At 37.1% G+C, this 21,431-nt stretch overlaps 1 protein-coding gene across 2 annotated transcripts in view; it reads right to left on the reverse strand.

Moving 5' to 3' along the window:
* Positions 1-13,222: 13,222 nt before the first annotated feature.
* LOC150097959 (lens fiber major intrinsic protein-like) overlaps positions 13,223-21,431 on the reverse strand; it is a 162,825-nt gene continuing 154,616 nt past the window's right edge. For both annotated transcript variants that reach the window (XM_090406536.1, XM_090406535.1), the window contains exon 5: positions 13,223-13,711. In XM_090406536.1, coding sequence (XP_090262662.1) covers positions 13,413-13,711 — 299 coding nt within the window. In that variant the 3' untranslated portion in view covers positions 13,223-13,412. The remainder of the gene's footprint in view (positions 13,712-21,431) is intronic.

The raw sequence follows: 21,431 nt of genomic DNA on the forward strand, positions 1-21,431 counted from the left end.
GAAAATCTATGAAACTCGCGGGCATAGTGTGTGATGGTTCGACGTTAAATCCAAACAACTCAAAACAGTTTTCAGTTGTTGTCCATTTATGCCCGTACATTGCTGACAGAAAGGCAATGTGATATTTATGGTTACTCACGTCTCGGGATGAAGACTTTAATTAACAGTGACTGGGTAAAAGCACGCCTGCTTTTATTCATTTGCGTATGACGTTTGGATTTACTAGAGAAGTACAAATCGGCATTGTCACATCATTCAGATGGTATGACATTTATTAATATAAATGTGGGGTATTAAAATATGAACACGACTGAAGTCTCTCAGCATTCATTAACAGCTTGTTCCTGTCCTTCTGTAATGACAAAGGTCATTACAGAAGGACAGGAACGAACGAGGACTACCAAGTTTCAAGCAGTCCCAGTATTTGACTGTCCCTAAAACGAACTTTAACATTATGTAATCGGTGACACGAATGTGAGAATAACTCAAGTTAGATATGTATTTCATAAAACTAGAATTTCACAAAGAGGTTTTGACCAGAAAAGGTCAATTTGTTTTTCTATCATGCTAGGAATATTTTTTGAAACCTTTTTTAAAGGAACGTGAAAATTTCAAATATTTATTTTATGAAGACCATTCTTACTGCATTTGGCACGCATATTGAGATTAGAAAGTCATTGAAAATGTGGAGACCAACTGTTGTGAACAGAAATATTTCTGAGCTTTGCCATTTTTCATTCCGGGTACTCCAGATCTTTGGATGGAAAGACACCTTTTCAAATCGTATAACTTGCTTACGATGCCATTTAGTGCTAATAATGGTGATTATTAGCATTAACAGATTCACCTCAACTGTAAAAATGTTTATTTGTTTATTAAAGAATAACTTATTTTTTTAACAATTTTTTGATTTGAAAGGATGAAATGAATCTATTTTTTTACGGTTATACCAGTTTCTATAAATTAAGGAACAAAGAGAAAAATCATAACTCAAAAACCGTATGATGAATTTTTATGCAATTCGATGAAAAGCAGTACGATATGAGAAGTGAAAGAAACGCCCACAAAAATTGTAAATAGTTAATTCAGTAACAAATGGGTACATGGAGACAATGATCAAAAACTTGAAATCAAAATGAGATATCAATATGGGATGTGGTCACCCCCTCACAGCATCTCCGTGTTTACAATGGCGTCCAGGAGCTAAGTTGGTAACAATAACCATCATTGCTACAGCAAAGCTTTCCTAAGTCCTTCGAGGTTTGGGGGTAGGGAGTTGAGAGTAGTTACATTTCGTTATTAATCCTTAATCCTATTGAGCACGTCTGGGATTAAGGTCAGAAGACTTGGCTAACTAGTCCACACGCATGATAGTTTCTTTTTGAAGATATCGGTCCACGAGCTTTTCTCGATAAGGACGAGCATTGTCGTCTTGTAGGATAGATATCTCCCCTATCACACCCGCATACGGAAGAACATGGAGATCCAGGATTTTGTTTCTATAAGTTGCAGCATTCACGGTTCCTCTAGGAAGATATTAGAGCGATGATTAATGTATCTCTGGTTCTCTCCGGATTAGAGCATGCCTGGTATCTGCTTTGGAGAGCAAATCAGGACTCGTGTTAAATAAATAATGAAAAATGCCTACCCCATTGGACTTCAGTCCAGTTGACGGGGAGCCTGACCCAATTCAAGTGTTCTCTCCTGTGGCGTAGAAATCAGGGGTACGCAGGCTATCCAGCATACAGGCCACCTTGAATCCTTCCGCTCAGAGCAGAAGCAAATATCAATGTTTCTGTAGCTGATTCGGGTAATAACACATCTGTTTTGGCAACCCGATAATCTGAGATATCGATCACCCAGTGCAGTTGTAGCCAGCAGTGGCTTTCCTTCAGTGTATTCTCGGGATGCTGTTTGAAATTGGTTCCGCAGTCTGTGAACCATGGAAGGACACATGCCACTATCTTGGCTACCTCCGCCTGATTTTGGCTAGACTCTAGTCTTACGACGGCTCGGTACCCTGAATTCATCGGTTAAATGATGCCTTGAGGCTATACCCGAGCATTTTGCTCTCACGAAATCTCATGTTTTGCAAAAATGATCGCTTTCATGTCTAGCTCATTTGCGTTTGCCGTTGACGGCCCCACTCATTTGTATACGATAACCCAACTCGGGGTCACATTTTTACATAATGTTGCTGACTTTCCGGTTCTTTTTCTTTCTTTCTTTTCCCTCCGAGTTATCGCGATTTTTCTCTTTTGTTTCTTAATTTATGGAAATGAGTGTCCATTACATAATAACTAGGGGAAAATATTTTTTGTGATAATCTCCAGTATGAAAGTTTTGATAATGTAGAATAAAGAAACTTGTGTTGATATGTTGGTTTGATACTCGTCAGTGTTATGATGTTGAGCGGTTTATTTCGTTGTCCATTCTCAATCAATTCCTGTGATTGGTTCCTGACGAGGTAGCAATAGGCAGAATGTTCCTACTTGAAACGTTTTAATGTTTGATTTTATTAAATTTTAGAGCCTCATAAAATAAACATTAATTTCTCGAAATGAATTAAGAGATTTTTCAAAAATCTGGTTACGAACTTGTTTCTGGTACTGAATACCAGACTATACCTAGACCCTGCACTTTCTGTATCTTCTAAACTGCAACAATGAACTGGGATTTTGCGCGGAATGCCCGAGAGGCCTTTTTTGAAAGAAGAAAATTGTATGTTTTTATTTCTATGAAATATTTCAAAAATCGGGAAACTAGCAAAATCTAAAGTTGCTTGAGGGTTTAGTCATATTTGAAGAAATGTAAAAGCAATTCATTTGTGCACATAACAGTTTGCTACTTATGAATTTGTGTTCGATAATTTCTTATGTGGACAATGGGCTTTGCGCATGCTCTCTTCGTTGTGGTAACTAGGAACTATATGAATGTGATCGCTAATGCCATAGCTTTCATCTCTAAGACAAAGAAGGACTCTAGTGGAAGGAGAAAGAGATTACGTGTTAGCCACCTCAGTGGATTTAGAGGAGTGGCCAGACATCGAGCTTATAATTCACGACACCATAATTTCAGTCGATTCATTATTTATGTAAAATTCCCACTTGAAGCATACGTGGCGCGTCTGTTGGCTGAAGGGACCGATATCGGTTTCCATTATGGGTTATCAATGCGCCTGTTGTGGTTAAGTAGGTCAAGTCAATAGGGTTTCTAAACGGTCGTATCTAGGCAATCTCGCGTATGTTTTCTTCATTATGTCTTACAACCGTAATGCTAACGTACATTGCCTGCAGAAACATATATTGAACTTATCCCTTTCAAATGCATTTTATGTGTTCCTTATCTTATATGACCTCATTAAAAACAAGGGAAAAAATTCTACAGATGTAATTAAGTTCCATGTTTTGATTCGACATTCGCCAGAATGAATTGTTGATTTACTTTTTTTTTTTAATTCAGAACCATCGTATATGCATTGCTGTAGTAACGATATTTACATCAAGGACGACATCGACCCACAATGGAGAGTCGTACCAGAATAATCGTAACTTCCATAACAAATGTTCTTAGCCGCGTAATGTGTTGCAGGAGTGTACGATATTAAATTTAATTTTATCTGAACAGTAACTGATGTGACACATTAATGAACAATGTTCCCTCTAATTTTTTGCTGTGAGTGGGCGCAGAAATTTGCGTCTGTGCAAAATTTGCCTGCTTTTGAAAAGCATGTGCGCACCCATGAGCGTTGCCGAGTTACCGTCTTTTTTTTAAAGAGTTTATAGGTTAACGTATAGGTGGAACTTCTTTAATTAATAAATTTTAATTTCATCTTGAAAATCTAGTGTGCGCATATTTTTTGCTTTGTGCGCTAGTTGTAAAAGGTGCGCGCGCACACCTCTTAGAGGGAACATTGTTAATGAATATAATATAATGTTCAGAAACTGAACAGTTTGAAATCTAACTAGACACATTAGTGTTACGTTTACTTTTATTAATTTAATTGTGTGGGGTTTCACCCGTTCCTCGACCGCCCTTTAGGACTGGTTGAGCTTTCCTAATGAGGGATTAAGTACTATATCCTATGACTAGCCTCTGCTCACGGGGCCGGTTTGCCTGCTTGTGGGATGAAAAAACCCCAGATAAACCTTGCTGTCCACGCCCAAGACCGGCTAACTTGGCTACGGCTGAGAAAGATCCTTAAGCTCAATGGGAATCAAACCTAGGACACTCCTCCCACAGGCATATGGTTGCGAAGTGCATAACCATAAGGCTAACCACGTGGACTTTAACTTGACTAATGATTGTGTTTTACTAATATGGCGACCTCTTTATTTTTCGATCACTTTTCAATATGCACATCTCCTGGTGTTGAAATGAGTCCACATATGAATTTACGCCATATTGTCAACAGTTTTGGAGCATTCAAGACGGAACAAAGTTTCGAATTTTTTTTTTTTAATATATCAGATGCACAAAAGTTCACAATACCTATAGCACATAAGTGTCCCGAGTGGTTACGCGCTCCATAACCATATGCCTGGGAAAGGAGTGTCCTGCGTTCGATTCTCGTCGCTGACGTGAGGAGCTAAGGATCTTTCTCAGACATAGCCGAGTGAGCTGGTCTTGGGCGTGGACTGAAGAGTTTTCCCTCCCGCAAAGCAGGCAAACCGGTTTTAAGAACACAACACTTCACTGACCTTTACACATGGTTGAGCGACCCTATCTCGTAGTGAGTTATGGAACCCAAAAAATGGGAGGCCATGGCCCTACATGGGGCTGTAGTGCCAATAGAAGCAGATAACACATAAGTGCTGTGTATGCTTGGTGGGGGAGGAAATAACAAGAGAGGAGGAATGTGTTTACGTTCTTCTTAAACAGCTGAAGGTTTTTGCGTTTGGGGGAGACAGTAAAAGAAGGAGGAGGGATGATGGCGGCTAGGTCTGTAAAACATTGTCCATGAATTTACCTATAGAAGAGACGTTGCGAAGAAACTGAACATCTGTGAGAGGGATAGGAGTAAATCTGTGAAAGAGGGATCGTCAGTTGATAAGGATTGCCTTCTTCTGTACAATATTAATATTATTTGGGATTTCTAGTGTTAGTTGTATTGATGAATTAGTGTCTCAAGACACTAATTCTTGAGAAGTAGTGTCTTGAACTGAAAAGTGAACACGATTCCTTCGAAGCTGAATAAAGGTTGCTGGTGTATGTTAACCCAAGAAGAGAAATCTGATCGTGTTTGGAAATTTGTGTATTATCAAAAGTAAGGGGGTGGGGTGGAGATCTTTCTTGCTATAAATTAGAGGTGACTGTTTGTCGCATTAAATTTCATCAGGTGATCATCCCACTGCACAGTATGAAGATCACAGTTCAGGACGTTGGTAATGGAATATCTTGATGCTCCTAATGATTTGGTGCAACAAGGTTCGTCAAAGAAGAGGAATGAGGTGTGTTGACGTAAACGGACCTTTGGATAGGACATGAAGTCAGCGAAAGCAGGTCCGTTATGTACAGAAGAAAGTGGTGAAAGTACAGAGCTCTGGAGTGTTCTGCATAGGTGGAGAAATCTCAGGAGAGAAAAACCCAATTGTGCGTTCAGATTTGAAACTAGCGACCCTATTTTTAAAGTGTAGAAGGCAAGCCAAATGATGTTAGTTGGTTGAGTAGGCGCTTGTGCTAGACCTGATCAAATGTCCTAGAATTATAAAAAGTAACCACATGGAGTAAGCGGCACGTGCCAGAGTGTTACAAGCACTGAACAAGAGTTGATGTTTAATAATGGTATGAACAGCACTTAACCTCAAAAAGTTCTCTGGAAACGAATGCGGTTTCTCTTTCGTAGGAAGAGAGAACACTTCTGGATCTGGCTGAAGTCGAGCAAATGCCACAAAGGTGTGTGTGTATTTTATATATATATATATATATCGTCTTAATTGTCAATGATGATGGTGAACGATGGTGAACATGCGCGAATTGGGTTGTCGGGAATTACGATCAAGCAGCTTAAGCTATAAAATCAGCGTATTCTTTCAGTTAATTATGGTATGTTTGTTTTGCAGGATAAAAAAACCAGTTTCTTGAAGTAAAAATCCTGCACAACTGCAGTACGATGTCGTATTATTGAATTGTTCCATTGAAACAAGTATTCCTCCGCATTTAGATAAGGTTGCCCTTATGGAATTTTATGGCTAAAATTCCTATTCCGTCAAGACATTGTTTCCTGTCACAAAGCAAAGTCTATTGTGGCTATAGTTGACAGTGCATCTGCAATGGAATGACCAGTTCAGGACTTCACTTTAACTTGCGTTACAGTTTAATGACCTGTGAGGAATCTTTCTAGAGTGACATCGCTGGCATAACTGAAGAGGCCCTGAGAGAAGAATCGAGGTCAATTTCCTATGAAACTTGACAGAAGTGTGTGCGGAAAATCACTGTGTAAACTAAAATGACGTCTTTTGAAAATGCAATATTTTGTCTGGTGTTACAGTACAGCTCTCTAAGCGACTCTTGCAAGCACGTTCACCCGAGTCACTGTGGTGAGCATTTAATCAAACAAAGTAGAAAATCATATTTTGGGAATCATAGGGTCAAAATTCTAGTTATAATTATCTGTCCACCATTTTATTCTAGAAAGGTATTCAACAGAACAACCCTATTAAGTAAAACAATAGAGCACTTTGAAAATAGCGAAAAAAAAAATCCCAGAGTCGTATTTCTTTTCCTCCAGTTCTCTGTAGGAAAATTGAGAAAGGCGCGGTTTCGATTCTCTTCTAGACTCGAAGAACCTTGAACTGATTTTCTAACCCACTTTCCTTTTCGTGTTACGCTCAATGGTCTCTCATGTCCCAGCAACTTGGCTTCTTTGAAACCTAATTGCGTGTGTTCTTTTGACTGGTCTGCCTGTATTAAGGGATGAAAAATTCGAGTTGCCAGGGGAACATTTCTACCTCCGTATGAAACCAGTTAACTCACCCTTTAGTTGAAAAGCCTTGATAAAGGGTCTTCTCTTTCTAAACGGGACTCGAACAGAGGTCTTTTCATCCAAAGGGCATCACCAAAACCAACAGAGGAGGATATTGAAGTTAAGTTAGCTGATCTAATAATGTGGCGACAGGCTTTTCTCACCAACTCGGTTTTTTCTAACCACAACATATGCCAACTGGTCAGAAGACACACTAGCCTCATAGCCTTATTAGTTTCGGCCCTAATTCCAAACAAATTTTTCTTCTCTTTTTCCATTTAGAAATAACGTAACATTCTCAGGTCATATCTTTCAATCTATTTCCGTTATCTTTGGAATTTGGCTTTACTTTCAAGAAACCTTTCAAAATTCAGGTCACTTCTTGGGTTCTTTGCTCTTTCCAAAAATTTCATGCCCCGATGTGACAAAAACGAAGAGTAGGGGGGGGGTGTCTATTGCATACACTTCAACAGGTTATACTGTTCAAGCAATTTCAACCAAATTCGGAATATTGCACTTTTCATTATCTGAAGATCCCAGTCGTAATCAATAAACTATCACAGGCGGCTATAATTTATCCCTAGACGGTTTCCCATCTTTATCTTAAAACTTTGGGTATTCAGTGATGATGGCTACGTGTTTTCAATCAGAAAAAAAAAAATCAGCTAACGCCTTTTTATTCCCGTATACGGGGAGTAGGCGAGGCCATTTAGCCCTATCTAACTTTTGGAGACTGAGTGGGCAGTTCAATCTCCACTGGTACCAATCAGAGATAGATGGCCCAAGGCTATCACTAATTAAGCGGTACGCAGTGAAGAGAGACGGCTCAAATGTGCCGCCAACTCTAACACAATATATTTAATGTCTGAAATAATGTGGGTTCTACTGTCGATTTCCTTGAGTTTACAGGACGAAAAACCCGAGTTTCCGGGAGGAAAAACCTGCTTGCCCGTGCCAGAGATCGACTAACTCGGGAACCGGTCGAAAAAAGGCTTAGAAAAATTTCCTCTAGTCGCCACTATACTCGAAACGAAGTCTTCCTTCGTGCGGCCAAGCGCCGTGGTATGCAAACGCCACATCCACTGAGTTACACAGGCTCCTGTTGCGTGTTTTCAATAATAAATAAATTTTTAATGTTGGATTTTATTCAGGTTCAATGGATAAAAGCGCTTATTTAATCTATCCTAGATAAAGGAAAAGTATGCGAATGTGTATTTCTACTCATTGTAAGAAATTTGTGCAAGTGGATATTAATTTAAAAATTCAAACTAGGATATCAAATATCATACTGAGAGGATAGTTTTTTAAACAGACAAACCAAGCAGAGAACACAAGTAATTAACAGACAGTCCTGGATCTGGCTACAGTCGAGCAAGTGTTACAAAAGGTATAATATCGTCTTATATTGGCTTTATAGCCTCTGTCATAATTCCAAGTACACCAACAAGGGATTATAATTTCCAATACTTAAATTTATTTCTTATGCGTAGCAACGCGATAGAACAATACGATTAAATAGATTTATTGGTTTATTTTTTATTTTTTTAAATTCGATTGTGGATCATGTATTATGGAATACTTTCATTTTTAGGAATGAGTCACTGGAAATAAAGTAACGGTAGAAAAATAAGAACGTAGGTGATCTTTGTGGAGAGTAAAGCTTGGATATTCCTCTTAGCTGGATTATAACATTCAGAATTATTAAAAATTTAGTATTTTAAAAGAGGAATCGTAAATTTATTTTCACATGTTTACATATACGAAAACATTCACGGCGCCAGGACGTGGAAACAATCTTTGCGTCTTATTTTTGAAAATGCTTGTAGCGATGAACGTCTTATCTATAAATTTCTCACTTGTTAATGATTATTTCAGGCTATTAATGGAGACCTTAGCAGTGCGAATCTCTTCTTCTGCAGTACATATCTAGCACCCGAGTTCACTTCAAAGGAATAAGACATCTCAAGGTCTATGTCAACAAATATCTAAAATTTCCTTTTAAATCGTGTATATGTACATTGTAAAATTCATAATTCTATTATACATTTTTGATACAAACTTGTACCCAACTTAACCGAACACTAGACATAAGGACAACTTTACAAACATGCATTACGATGCATGTATTAAATGCTTGAAATAAAACACTGCTGAGCGAATTCGTACAGCAGTTGTTCTGCTATCCAAGGTAGGTAGTATTCATATGCCTATTATACAGACTAGTTATTTGTATGCAGTAGTGTACACGTTATAAAGTTCACCTATATAATAGCGGGTTTATTCATAGATAAAGGGAAAAAAAAAACTTTTGCATGTTTTGCTGTGTTCTGTCGTCTCATAGCTTTGTCAGGAATATTAACATACTAGAAAATATACAGAGAGAACTCAACAGTTTTTTTTTTCTTTTGAAAGTATAATACTAATAATAACGTGGTTAGCTACGTCAGTCATTTGACATATTAAGTTTAAGTTGCTTATTGTGCAAGAATTTTATATAGTTACGGGAGAGATGGATGTCTGACCAATTTACACAGTCGTATAAGAGGCAACTGCTGAATTCTGTTTAAGGTACCATGCGATCGACTTAAGAGGATTCATTTAAGCGTCTTTAACAAGAGAATTGTCTTGTAGATAAGGCATCCATGCAAATGACCAATTCATTTATGTTCTGGGAACATGTGACGCCAGGCCGCTTTTATATATTAGATGTCGCTCAGTTGCTCCTTTTTTTTTTTTTTTTTTACGGATTTCGAGGCTTCTTCCAGTTTGACCGATTTATGCTTAGCGGCAAGAACACGAAATATTGCATATCAGGCGAACGTAGAAAATTCTGCAGGACCGGTTTACAAGCAGTTAGGTTAATATGTTTTAAAAATTGAATCTGTAAAATCTGTTTTTATAATTGTACCAGTTGGTTTCTCAAGGAAGAGTAATTTCTTTTTCGAATGGCAATTTTGAAGAAATTGGTGGAAGAGAAGATTAAGTTAATTTTTCTTTTTTTCCTTTCCTTCTCAATTTCTTTTAAGAAGTCTGCGTGTAATAAAGATATTCTGTCTAACGATAACAGAAATTGATTTTAAAGTTTTCATTTTCTTGCCATACACCAGCAAAGTTTCGAGACGTATCTGCATCCTACAGAATTTTCTACATTCCCCTTATGATGCGTTTCATTTTAGAAAAACACCACACTGGAGTATACAAAATCCATGTTCTTGTAACAAAGGATACCAGTACATCGATCAAACTGGAAGTTTTGAATTCCGTGAAAAGGACCTGACGATATCGAGTATTAAAAGAATAATAATAATAAATAATAGTCTTAAATAAAAAAATGTTCATGAAATGAACTATCATCTGCCTCGATGCCTTACCTTTAAAAAAATAATAACGCAATTACGGCTATTTTTGGACTTAATGGGAGTGCTGTTTGATGTGTTCTTATGGGAAGTGTCTAACCAATCTTCAAACAGAAAAATCCAGACATATTTAAAAGTTTTTTTCTGGTTGTTCAAGGGGATGATTTGTTGAGAAGACAATTTGCTGCCAGTATATTCTCAGGACACGAAGAACTCCCAAAATGTTTTCCAGAAACATCACAGTGCTACCACTGAGCTCGTTTGCTGACAGTTTTTCTGAGAGAAGATGAGATGTTAACGACCTCATGAAATGGAAATGAAATGAGAGAGACAGTAATAAAGTTTTCGAAGCTGTATTACTGTCTCTCTCATCCACTGTGCACACGAATTTCAGTGATCTTTTTGGATATAAAATCAATAGGATTAATGTACGAGACTGTCATAGAAGTAATGCCTCCTATTTCAACCTCCCCTCCATCTTTCTGAATACATTTGGCATTGACGAGTGAGACATTGTATGTCTATCCCGTCAATCTTTGCTCTAACTTCGAAGCAAATTTCAGATCTTCAACAGCTTATTTCAGTTCCTTGTCATCCCAAAATGGCGTCCCCAGACTGCGTCAGAGGATGCCAAATAGGAGCTGTGGCTAGAAATTGGACGATGGCCCAGTCAAATGTTATGATTGCAGCCTACTTGAGCGAAAACTGGTGTGAAATTAGGAGTCGTCAGGAAGGACCTCGTTCATGAGTGGTGGGCCGAAGACTACGATACGGATGAATTGTTTAAATTTCCGCAACGTATCCACATGCTGTTCTGAATTGATTATGGTACTTGTTTCCAATTTCTTAAAGCCAGACACTTTAACGAGTCTCCCCACTTTTAAAAATCGTCTGATTCAGCATCTAACTTTACGCACGTTTTACATACGGTGTGAATTTCCATTAGACTCGCATCTTTCGCAGTAAGGAATTCAATTACTACTCTCTGCTTCGTACGAGTCATCTATAACAGCCGCCATTTTGAATATGTGTGCTGCGCTAATTTGACCGATCGCAGCGCCAATCACTGTGGTGGAACCTGGAGACTTTTACTGTTAACGTGTAAAGCTTTCTAACCTCGCTCGAATTAAAAAAAAAAGGGGGGGGGGATGTGCAACGTAAACATATCTCGTCTTCATTGAAAGTATTTAATACCTACCTTTTTATTGTTCTGCCTTTCGCCGTGATTATGAGTTTTAAATGACTTTGTACTAACAGTTAGCAGAAAGCTAATGGTCCCTTGTCCCACTTCTCCACCATTGAAGCAATTCTACTAAGGAAGAGGGTGGCTGACTTGACTGTACCTTAATTCTACGTTTATCTCAAACATATTCTATGGAAATGAGCTCGAGGCTTTGCGCTAGTAATTACAATGTTTCAATGTTCTTTTCAGACCACGTGCTTTGGCTTATGTTAATTGACGATTTGTATTCATTGTCGTTAGTAAAGATTGTAGGCAGCAGTTCTGTGAAAATGCTGTTGTGAAAGTAAATGTGACTGCCTGAATAGCGTCTCCAAAGAGATTCTCTACGGTCTGAGAACCAAGCAGGCTTTTAGACCTGTCTGGTCGTATCTTATTGCAGTCTGTGGACTCTCCCCCCCGACACGTTGCCAGTTATTGCAAAGTAGCACCTAGGCACATTTTTTTTTCAAATGATACTCGGCAGTTATCCACCTCTGAAATGCTACTAATTCTTCCGTGTACTCATCGTTCTGTGGATTAGAATGAAGTGATTTAAGAACAAACCACTAATCTTCATTACAGGCCGCATAATTTGTAACCTGTCGCATCCATTTTCTCGAAATCCGTGCGACTATCCCATGATGTTTGTTAGTGTTTTTCTCGCACTTCAACAGGATCTGAATAAATTTTCATTAAATTGCACTAACTGTGATATGAAAAGTGATATTTAAACCTAATAAATAGGTTTAAATATCACTTTTCATGATTGATTTAATCCTTCGTTATTAAAACTTTGGTGCCTTTGTGACGATATTCCATAAGACTCGACTTTGCATCCAGGCTCAAAAGGTGGTTAATCGTTTTGTTTTTTATTATTAATTAATTTTTTTTTTGTCAGAAACTTAGTCATTGCGAGCTGTTTCTTCAGCACTGGCTTTGTGTCCTCCGTGGTTCTATTTTCGCTGCTATAATTCAGAGACCTCTTGTGTCAGAAATGTGCAACTTCGTAACAATGTGCAGGGAAAAGATAATGATTCAGTGTTTGCTCAAAAAAACATTACTTTACAGCACGCCTTTGTATCTTGGACAGTTCGTGATGTTTATTTTTTTGTTAGAGACAAAATTTAAAAAAAAAAAAAAAAAAAAAAAAGGTTTCAGGAGCAATGATCTTCCCCAGCTAAGTTCTTGCCATGTGAAAGCTTTTATATGCACTGGAGGTTTGGGAAAGTATTTCTCGGCCTTGCATTTCTTCGCTAGTCCTGTTTGTGAGCATGATTAGTTATTTGTTGGTGTACTGTGAAATTCACCAAACTGAAATCAGTTCATTTTATCTATCAGCTAAGTGTAAAATTATTTCAGATCTCTGTCTGAATTTAGTGGATGAATATCCAATGAAAGCTATGCTAAGACTTGACGTTAAAAAAGTTATTTTTTTTTTTAGTTTGATTATGGACAATTATATAATATCAGTAAACTAATGAAATGCAATTCCACAGAAGTGCGTCAAATAACAGGGAAACTGATTCATTAAGAATATAGTATAGTAAGTCTTTGCTGTGTAATTGTATAGGTTCTGGATGTTTCCCTTCGACTTTTTTTTTCTCTTCTTCATAATCATATCTACAGAACAAAATTGGTTCTATTCATCTGTTGGCAAATCGTTCAGAAAAGCAACAAAAATGAAATAAAAACAATTAAATGAACACAAAACTACATCCGGTTATTCTGCCTCTCGTCCCAACTTGTGTACAATCAGAGTTCATTTACAAGATTCATCACAGACCATTTGGATTTGATTGTATCTTCTGTAATCCACAATTGCCTGGGCTTGAACGACTTAAATATCAAAATACTTAATTCTTTCAATTGTTCAGAATTTGGTAGAGCCGGGACCATAATCCATCCGACTCGGTACGCCCCGCATTGCTGTTGCATAGCGTGACCCGTACATTCCTCCCGCGTAATTGGATGCTGGAGGGTTATGAGTTCCGTAAGTTGACTCGGTAGATGCGGGATAATTAGAAGATGGGGTTGGAGAATACGTATTAACTGTGGGACGATAATTGTTGTAGTGCTGACTCCTAGATGACGTTGACAGAGGTCCTTGCGTTCCTCCGTAGTTGTTCATTTTTGTTTCGGGATCTTCGTAGTCATCGTCCGTGTTGGAATCTGAAGAAGAGAATATAAAAATACATGAGATTAATGTGACACATCCAATCAAAACGCTTGAAATCAAGATTCATTTGAGGTGTAACCGTTCGTGCCACGATTTGTTGTGTTACTTATAATCGACTACATCGAGTGGCCGCTTTATTAGGAACACCTCCCCATTTACGAAAATGGAGAGGTGTTCCTAATAAAGTGGCCACTCAGTGTAGTCATTAAAATAATAATTCGTTATTATTTATTTAAAAAAAAACTGAATAATGCGCCATCTTTTATGTCCTAAACTTGCAATTTGATTGTTGTTTAGACAGCGTTTAAACTATGTTCGTGGAACTGTAGAGGTTCCAAAATCGTTTAGAGATTCGACATAGCATACAGAAATTTTAAGTTGTATTCGATGCAGTTAGTGGAGGGTGGGATAACTTTCAGTGAACGGGGAATTTTTTTTTTATTAAATTGATTTTAATTTAAAATTTATGTTACTTTATTAAGTGCAATATTATGTATTATATGTTTTCGTGATTAAAATATTTTGCTGGTGATTTTTTACGAAAATTTTCATAGGGAATCCGGGAAAAAGAATATGTTTATGTAGAGTTTAAATTTTTTGAAAAGTTCAAGGAAAAAACGGGTGTAGACAAATGTTGAGAAATAATTATGATGAGTCGCAAAAAGTCAAAGCCTTCAACATCCCTGTTTTCCATGGAATTTAAGTTATAAGTTATAGTTCGGCTTGTGGTGTCGCTAAAACGAAACACAATTAGTGAAATAAAAACGAAGAAAGAGTACCAAGTTGCTAAAGAAAAGATGAAATTTAGGTTAAAGAATGTTGCGGCATTTAAAAAATATGGTAGATGGCAGAGACGAAAAGCTAAATGGAAAAAAAATGCCGAGATTTTAATAATGCCCACTCTTAAAAAAAAAAAAAAAAAAAAAAAAAGCATGATTTTTACGACACGACAAAAAAAAAAAAAAAAAAAAAAAAAAAAAAAAACGTGAATTTCAAGTCATGTTGGACCTCCACCATGAAAGCAATACTGCATCCCGAAACAAAAGAATAAAAACAAAAGTAAAATATTTAATAGGGAATGTCTAGGGACTCGTGCAGAAGATCGATAATTTACCAGAACGCTGAAGGGCGAGTTCAAGCGGACGTCAGAACTGAAGAAAGTTGAAATTCTCGGAGCAGCAGCGAAGAACTGTTTACATTTTCCACTGTGCGTTCTTCGAATGCCTGTAGTCATAGTTGATATACTCTCGTCACCATATCCTCTTAACCGTACTTAGCAACAACATGCTTGGAATAAAGAGTTCCTTAATATGTTCTGCATGCTTTCGTTAATCTAACGTAAATGTGAAATAGCAGGCTAATGGACTTAATTACCTTGAAGAAACTCATAAAAGCTTTTCTTTTAATAGCGTGCAAAGTTAAACACACGAAATCTTATTTCTTTAGGGTGGTTCAGAGTTGTGCCGAAGTTGGAAAAGCAACTGGAATAAGTCGGAAGAGATTTTTTGTTGCGAGTTGTAATACTACACATCTTTTCCACTAATGTAAACAGTAATCTAATTTTTCCTTACTTCGGAATAAGGCAATATTATCTAAACCTGGTTAGAGGCACTTGCCGACATCCCTTAAGAAAGATTTCTCAATGGAAATGAGTCAGCAAATCTTGTATGGGCTGGCAAGGTTTTCATCACACACTGAAATCGGCAAGAGAACACACGCCATTATCAGATACGAAATGTGCATAGCTTGTAACCATAGTAACCTCATTGCAGTACTAAAAGACTAAAACAACTCGTACAATAGAGGGAAGATCAATTCTATTCCTCTTAATGTCAGATTTCTGAATCACAGATACATATAACGTAACCTGCGCATCTTGCCTAGTCAAATCCCATCTTACACTGTTTTAACTTAATACAAAGCAGCAGTAACGAATTTTTTACAAACAAAAAAGAAGCCTTCAACACGCTATAATGGCTATCCGCGTATTGACATAAAAAAGGAAATCTCATAAGGGAGATGTCGTGGAGAAAATGGATGTTTTTAAGGTTCGCCTGACAGCTTAAGAACTAAAAACAATGCAGTTCTGTGGATAAGATCGTGCAACGTGTGTGCGAGAGACAGCTTAATGTTGACGACAAAAAAAAAAGTTTCTAGAGATGCATCCGATATCAAAGATTCATCAAGAAGAGGTAAGTCAACTGCATAATCTCGGATATGAATTCTTAACGGAGATTCTCCGGTATTCATTGATTACGAATTCATTATACCGCACGAGACAAAAAACGAATGACAAAGGACTCGATCGACAAACGAGACTTCGATTTACTTGCAAATATTTTTTTTTACAAATGGATGATGGCTTTAATTTTTTCAATTTTGTTGGCCGAAAAGAAGCGACCAAAGAATTTTTAAAATTTCATAAATTTTATGAAATTTTAAAAATTTTCTTATGGAGAGCATTTTCAGAACTTGTAAACAATTGGCCCAAATTTACAAAACATACCATTATTGCAACCATTATGGACAGTGTTAGGATGGTTTCGAATAGATCCCTTAAAAAAAAAATAAAAAAAACTGCACTTCAGCAAGATAAAAATATCTTCCTCAAGTCTTGAACACTCGACTTAGGAGAACAACGTTAGCATTTAGCCTAACCGGAGTTGTTCGAAAATACTTAACGACTCTTTTCGTTGAAGTTGGATTTGAAAAGCTTCAGACCAGAAAGAAAAATAATTGATTTTTAAATCGACGTACATATAGCTTCATCCTTGAAATGGTCGACTCAGTGGTCTGTCACAGCCAGTTAATTTAGCTGTGTATAAACCTAAGTTTATATGGTTTAATCCTGTCTTTGTGTACTGTGTCACTCAAAGCGATGTCGTCTGGGCAGTTTATTTGTTTTGTGGGAAGAAAAAAACAAACTGGCTTTCAATTCGACTTATATTACATTAGTGCCACGATGGGTAAAAAAAAGTTAGGAAGGGAGAAAATTGTTAACAACGAAGCTTCTAAGAAGGAAAAGTGTTTTTTTTTCATATAAAGGAGGATAATCATTCTTAGATCTAAAAAAAAACATAAATATTTCTTGAATTATAATATGATAGAACGTAGGTCTTTCCAACCAAGGTCATCATTGATATCGATTGAGCAAATTTTCCACAAAATTCTTTGCTGGCCATAATCATAAATCGCTACACGTCGAACCCTAATACGCAGGATATTATTTTAATATTTGTCATAGTTTATTTTTATATCTTGCCATTACAAAAAATGTGACAAAAAACTATAATCGTGTGCCGTGTTATAAAAAAAATAAAAGTAATGCAGCGTGTATTTTATTTCTTTGCACTTTGCTAGTCGTATTTTATTCAATAAAAGCAGGAGGGAGCAGGTGGAATGTTACTGATGCGACTTCCATAAACCGTCCTGTATGGTATCCCCCCCCCCTCCACTCTTCTGCTATATTGGACATGCCATTAAGAGATTGACGTGAAATAGCCAAACGATTTGTAGTCGAACGTATCCCTTATCCCCTGTGGGCTGGGGCTTTTTTTTTTCTTCTTCAATTAAATACATTGGTTCGTCCCACTAAGCCATATCGTAGTCTTGTAGTTCTTTTATACTACGTTTTTTTTTTTTTAATCATCTTATTGTGCTGAGCGAAACTTCCATGAATTTACATAGCTCAGACGGTTTCAAGGATTCCCTTTGTATGAAAGGACGTGCGTTCGAATTCCGTCTAGGATGCGAAAAACTTTTATCGGACTTTTCATATGAAGATGAGTCAACTGGTCTAAGATGAAAGTTGAGAAAACAGTTGCTCATAAGTCTACTGAAAGACATCAGTTGCGTTCCCAATTATTTGAACACGAACAGTATCCATGCAGTGGATTCTCTTCTGGTCACCTTTTCAGAAACCGTAAAAACGAAACCACCATTTTTAGGAGCGCCGTGGGAATTCCTCTTTTCAACAATTAAGTCTTTTGAAGAGGAGGTGGAGTATTTTTACGATCATTGATTTCATGAACGTAGTCTTCATTCATAAAGAAGCAATGTTTATTGGAAAGGTATAGTATGCCCACAGATTCGAGACCCTTCGACACTTCTGCGCATGTCAACAGGAGGAGAATCCATTCCGATAATAGGGTAATCAGTCCGTATTGTGGGATGAGTTGTTTATTATTACACGTCGGAAAATTAACTTCTCTTTTATTGTAGTTAACTAAATTTCTCCCCTTCAGCATGAATCGACTATTCTTGGCAAGACGCCAAGCAGAGATCTACAAACTGTGGGCAAACTATATTGGGATGCTCGCGCATTATCGTAAAAAAAAAAAAAAAAAAAAAAAAAAAAAAAAAGTATATTTTTAAAATACGAAACTACATACATTTCGCACAATATAATATGACAGTAAACATTTAAATAGAGAGTGGGGAGATGAAGATGATTCGTTAATATTTCTCGTTTAACTTTAATTATTTACGTATTTTAATTAATGTAAATATTGTGCGCGAGTTCACCATCATTTATGAATTCCGTATTTGTTGAAAGAACAAATTCACGTGGTTTGCTTAATTTTTCCGAAAAGTTTTAGTTTATTTTTGAAAAGATGAAAGTGCATGCATATATTTAGACTTCGAAATGGAAATGAACGATATTTAAATACAACAAATATGCTAAATCAAAGTGACATCTTATTAACAAATAAATCAGTAGTTGTAATTAGATACTCTTTAAAAATCAGTAGAAATGTGAGTTTAGCATGCTGAACTCACATTTCTCCTGATTTTTAAAGAATTAACTAATTCTTTAAAAATCTAAACCCACATTTCTACTGAGAAAATCCAACACAAAAGACACGAAGTTAAACTCAAAAATGTTTGATTTCATCACTGAAAGAAATGTAAATATTAATGTAAACCGAATATAAAAGTCTCCAAATGCGATAAAAGAGGAATACTTAATACAAAAAGAGGATAATCTTAAACACTGAGGATAGTTTTATAAAAATTGGACAAACCAGCGTAAACAGGCATACATCTATTAGTCAGACTTCTCAACAATCCAAACCAATCCGGTTTATGACAAAAATAAAAATAGTGATTATGAAGAGATTAGTCACTCACAGACTTGTTGCTGTATCTAACAAGTGATTAAAAAAAAAAAAAAAAAAAAAAAAAGACCAAGCGAATTTTATTTGCGCATGTTCTTCGTTTTCTCTACTGCACAAGCGCATTAAATCCAAGCAACGAGAAAGTTGGGACATTTTGCCCTCGATAGCATTTACTGCCAAAATTTTGTTTTCGCGTGCTGCTTTCGCTATTAACGACACCACTGAGGTCTATTAAGTTTCATTAAGGATGCGGAAACGGCGGTCGATTTCCTATTATGCCAAAAACCACACCCATCATTTCCACTCCCCCTCTCCTAAAGGCGTCCATTAAAAGATAGGTTAGTCTCGTACTTTAGAAAATTGCGCTTTTTTTTTTTTCTTTGCAAATGATACTTACGGATAATACTTTGTAATTTGGAAGTAATGAACCCGTTATTTTCATTACGTAGTATGATCTCACAGTACGATGCTAGTAGCTTAATATGTTAGGTCATAACAAAACACTGCAGGCAGGCACACATCGTTTGCGCGATACAAACATAGCCCAAATAGATTCGTGCAGCATTATTAACAGGAATATTCAATACCCATTTGACGTTGTTAAAAATATTGCTGGAATATATTGTTTTATACTGTTGATGCAGATAGAACGCCATTGTAGTTTAATATATTAAGAGTGCAGCAATTTAACGTGTTGTGTTTGCAGTGAGGTGAAAGCGTAAACAGAACACGCACAATTAACAGACATAATACAGTGGCTTCATAGACTATGAAGCTACTGTATTATGTCTGTAGTTGCTTTGGTCGTGATTTCATACAACTCTTTGCCGATATGTATATCCATAGCCTTAGTTTGGGACGTGGAGAAAAACTATAAGTACTTTGAAAGAGACGTTATCCTAGGATGCTGCATCAGTGGCTTATCTATTTAGCATGTTGGTAAAAGACTACTTCAATCAAAATATCGGGTTGGAAATCAGTAATTGGAAGGAGCTTCATATAAGTTTAAACATCAACTGTGGCCACGCATAAACTATGAAGGACATATGAAGAACACTGTGATTTGTCAACAGAACATTCAAATTCCATAATATGGAAAGATGAATCACGCTTCACCCTTTTCTGATAGGAAGCAAGTGTGGGCATTGGCAATCCCTAGAGAACAGCCACATGCCGATTGTATCATCCCAGCTGTCAATCTCAGTAGTGAACGTGTAATAGTCTCTAGTAGTTCTCCTCGGTAGGGACTCGGATCTTTGCGTGTAACGCCTGGAAGGATGAAATTTGACGGTATGCATCTTCTGAATAATGCAGTGTTTCCTATATTTTGGTAGTTTTATGGAATAACACCCGTGTCGCTTTCAGCACATAAATGCACCATGTCACGTGCTGGATGCGTAGTGCTTTGAGGAAAATGATGCGGAAAAATTGACTGTCTCTCGCAGACTCCCAATTTCAGCCCAGTGGAATACTAGGATGAAGTAGAATGTCAAAAGGACACCAGACCAGTGCGTCCAACAACGATACATGGACGAGTTGGTCACGCTGACGTCAGAATAGCCTGTAATATCTGACTTAAGGCAAACTAGGGGGAAATTATGATCAGAAAGGTGGAAACTATAATTGGAACCATAGGAAAAGTCGGATCCCAATACTGATTACATCATAAGGAAGCAAATATTGATGCGTGAATTATTTCACTGTATACTATACTTCTATCCACAAGGGTACGGTTGAATGTAATTACGGCAGAAGCAGATAGGACTGGAAGCCAGTGTATTACGTCTTACTCAATATTTTTCGGCGGTTTGCTGTTTTTTGGGTCGAGAAAACCACACTTTTCAGGAGAGGGAAACTCTACCACCTTCATATGATACTCGCTAACCCGCCTTCAACTGAAATACCTTTTAAAGATTTCTCGCATCAGAGCGAGAATTGGACATGTGAACTTTCCAACAGAGATAAATGTTGCAGCGTCCTAGCGACTATGCTACCGAAACGCTTCCAGTCCACAAATCATAACTTAAACGCTATCATTTGAGAATGCAACTTTTAAAGGGCTCACTGATTTTGCTCTTAATGGTTTCTTCGTTTCTAACATTTGAAAAATATTTGTGATAACCATTTCTGAAATGTTGATCGGGTTGGTGAATGGCTAACAAAACGTATCTTTGTTGATTGTATCGGCTTGTCTTCATCTCCCTCTCAATTTCTCACATTTTTATATCATTTCTATATATTTTACATAAAACACAAACTACAATACCCATTTGAACAGTGCCAAATTAGGTAATCAAATCATTATCATGCCCTTCAGTAGGACCTCTTTCAAACAGGTGAAGGAAACCATTGCTACAATGCATCTTATATATTCCTTGAGTTACGTATACACCTCCCCCTCCTCCCATTAGATAAATTAGAAAAAAAAGCACTTCTGTATCCAATAGATGCTGAAGTACTTTTTTTTTTTAAATCTATTCCTTGGTTTGCTGACCTCTGGGACATCATTCTATCTAGATGGTCCAGCATATCTCAAGATGCCATCTGTGGTCTAGTGGAGTCAATGTCAAGACAGGTGCAATGGTTATCTTGATGT

This window comes from Typopeltis vanoorti, chromosome 16 (assembly GCF_054136105.1).
Source record: "Typopeltis vanoorti isolate ZY-2024b chromosome 16, IOZ_Tvanoo_1.0, whole genome shotgun sequence".
Taxonomy (NCBI): domain Eukaryota; kingdom Metazoa; phylum Arthropoda; class Arachnida; order Uropygi; family Thelyphonidae; genus Typopeltis; species Typopeltis vanoorti.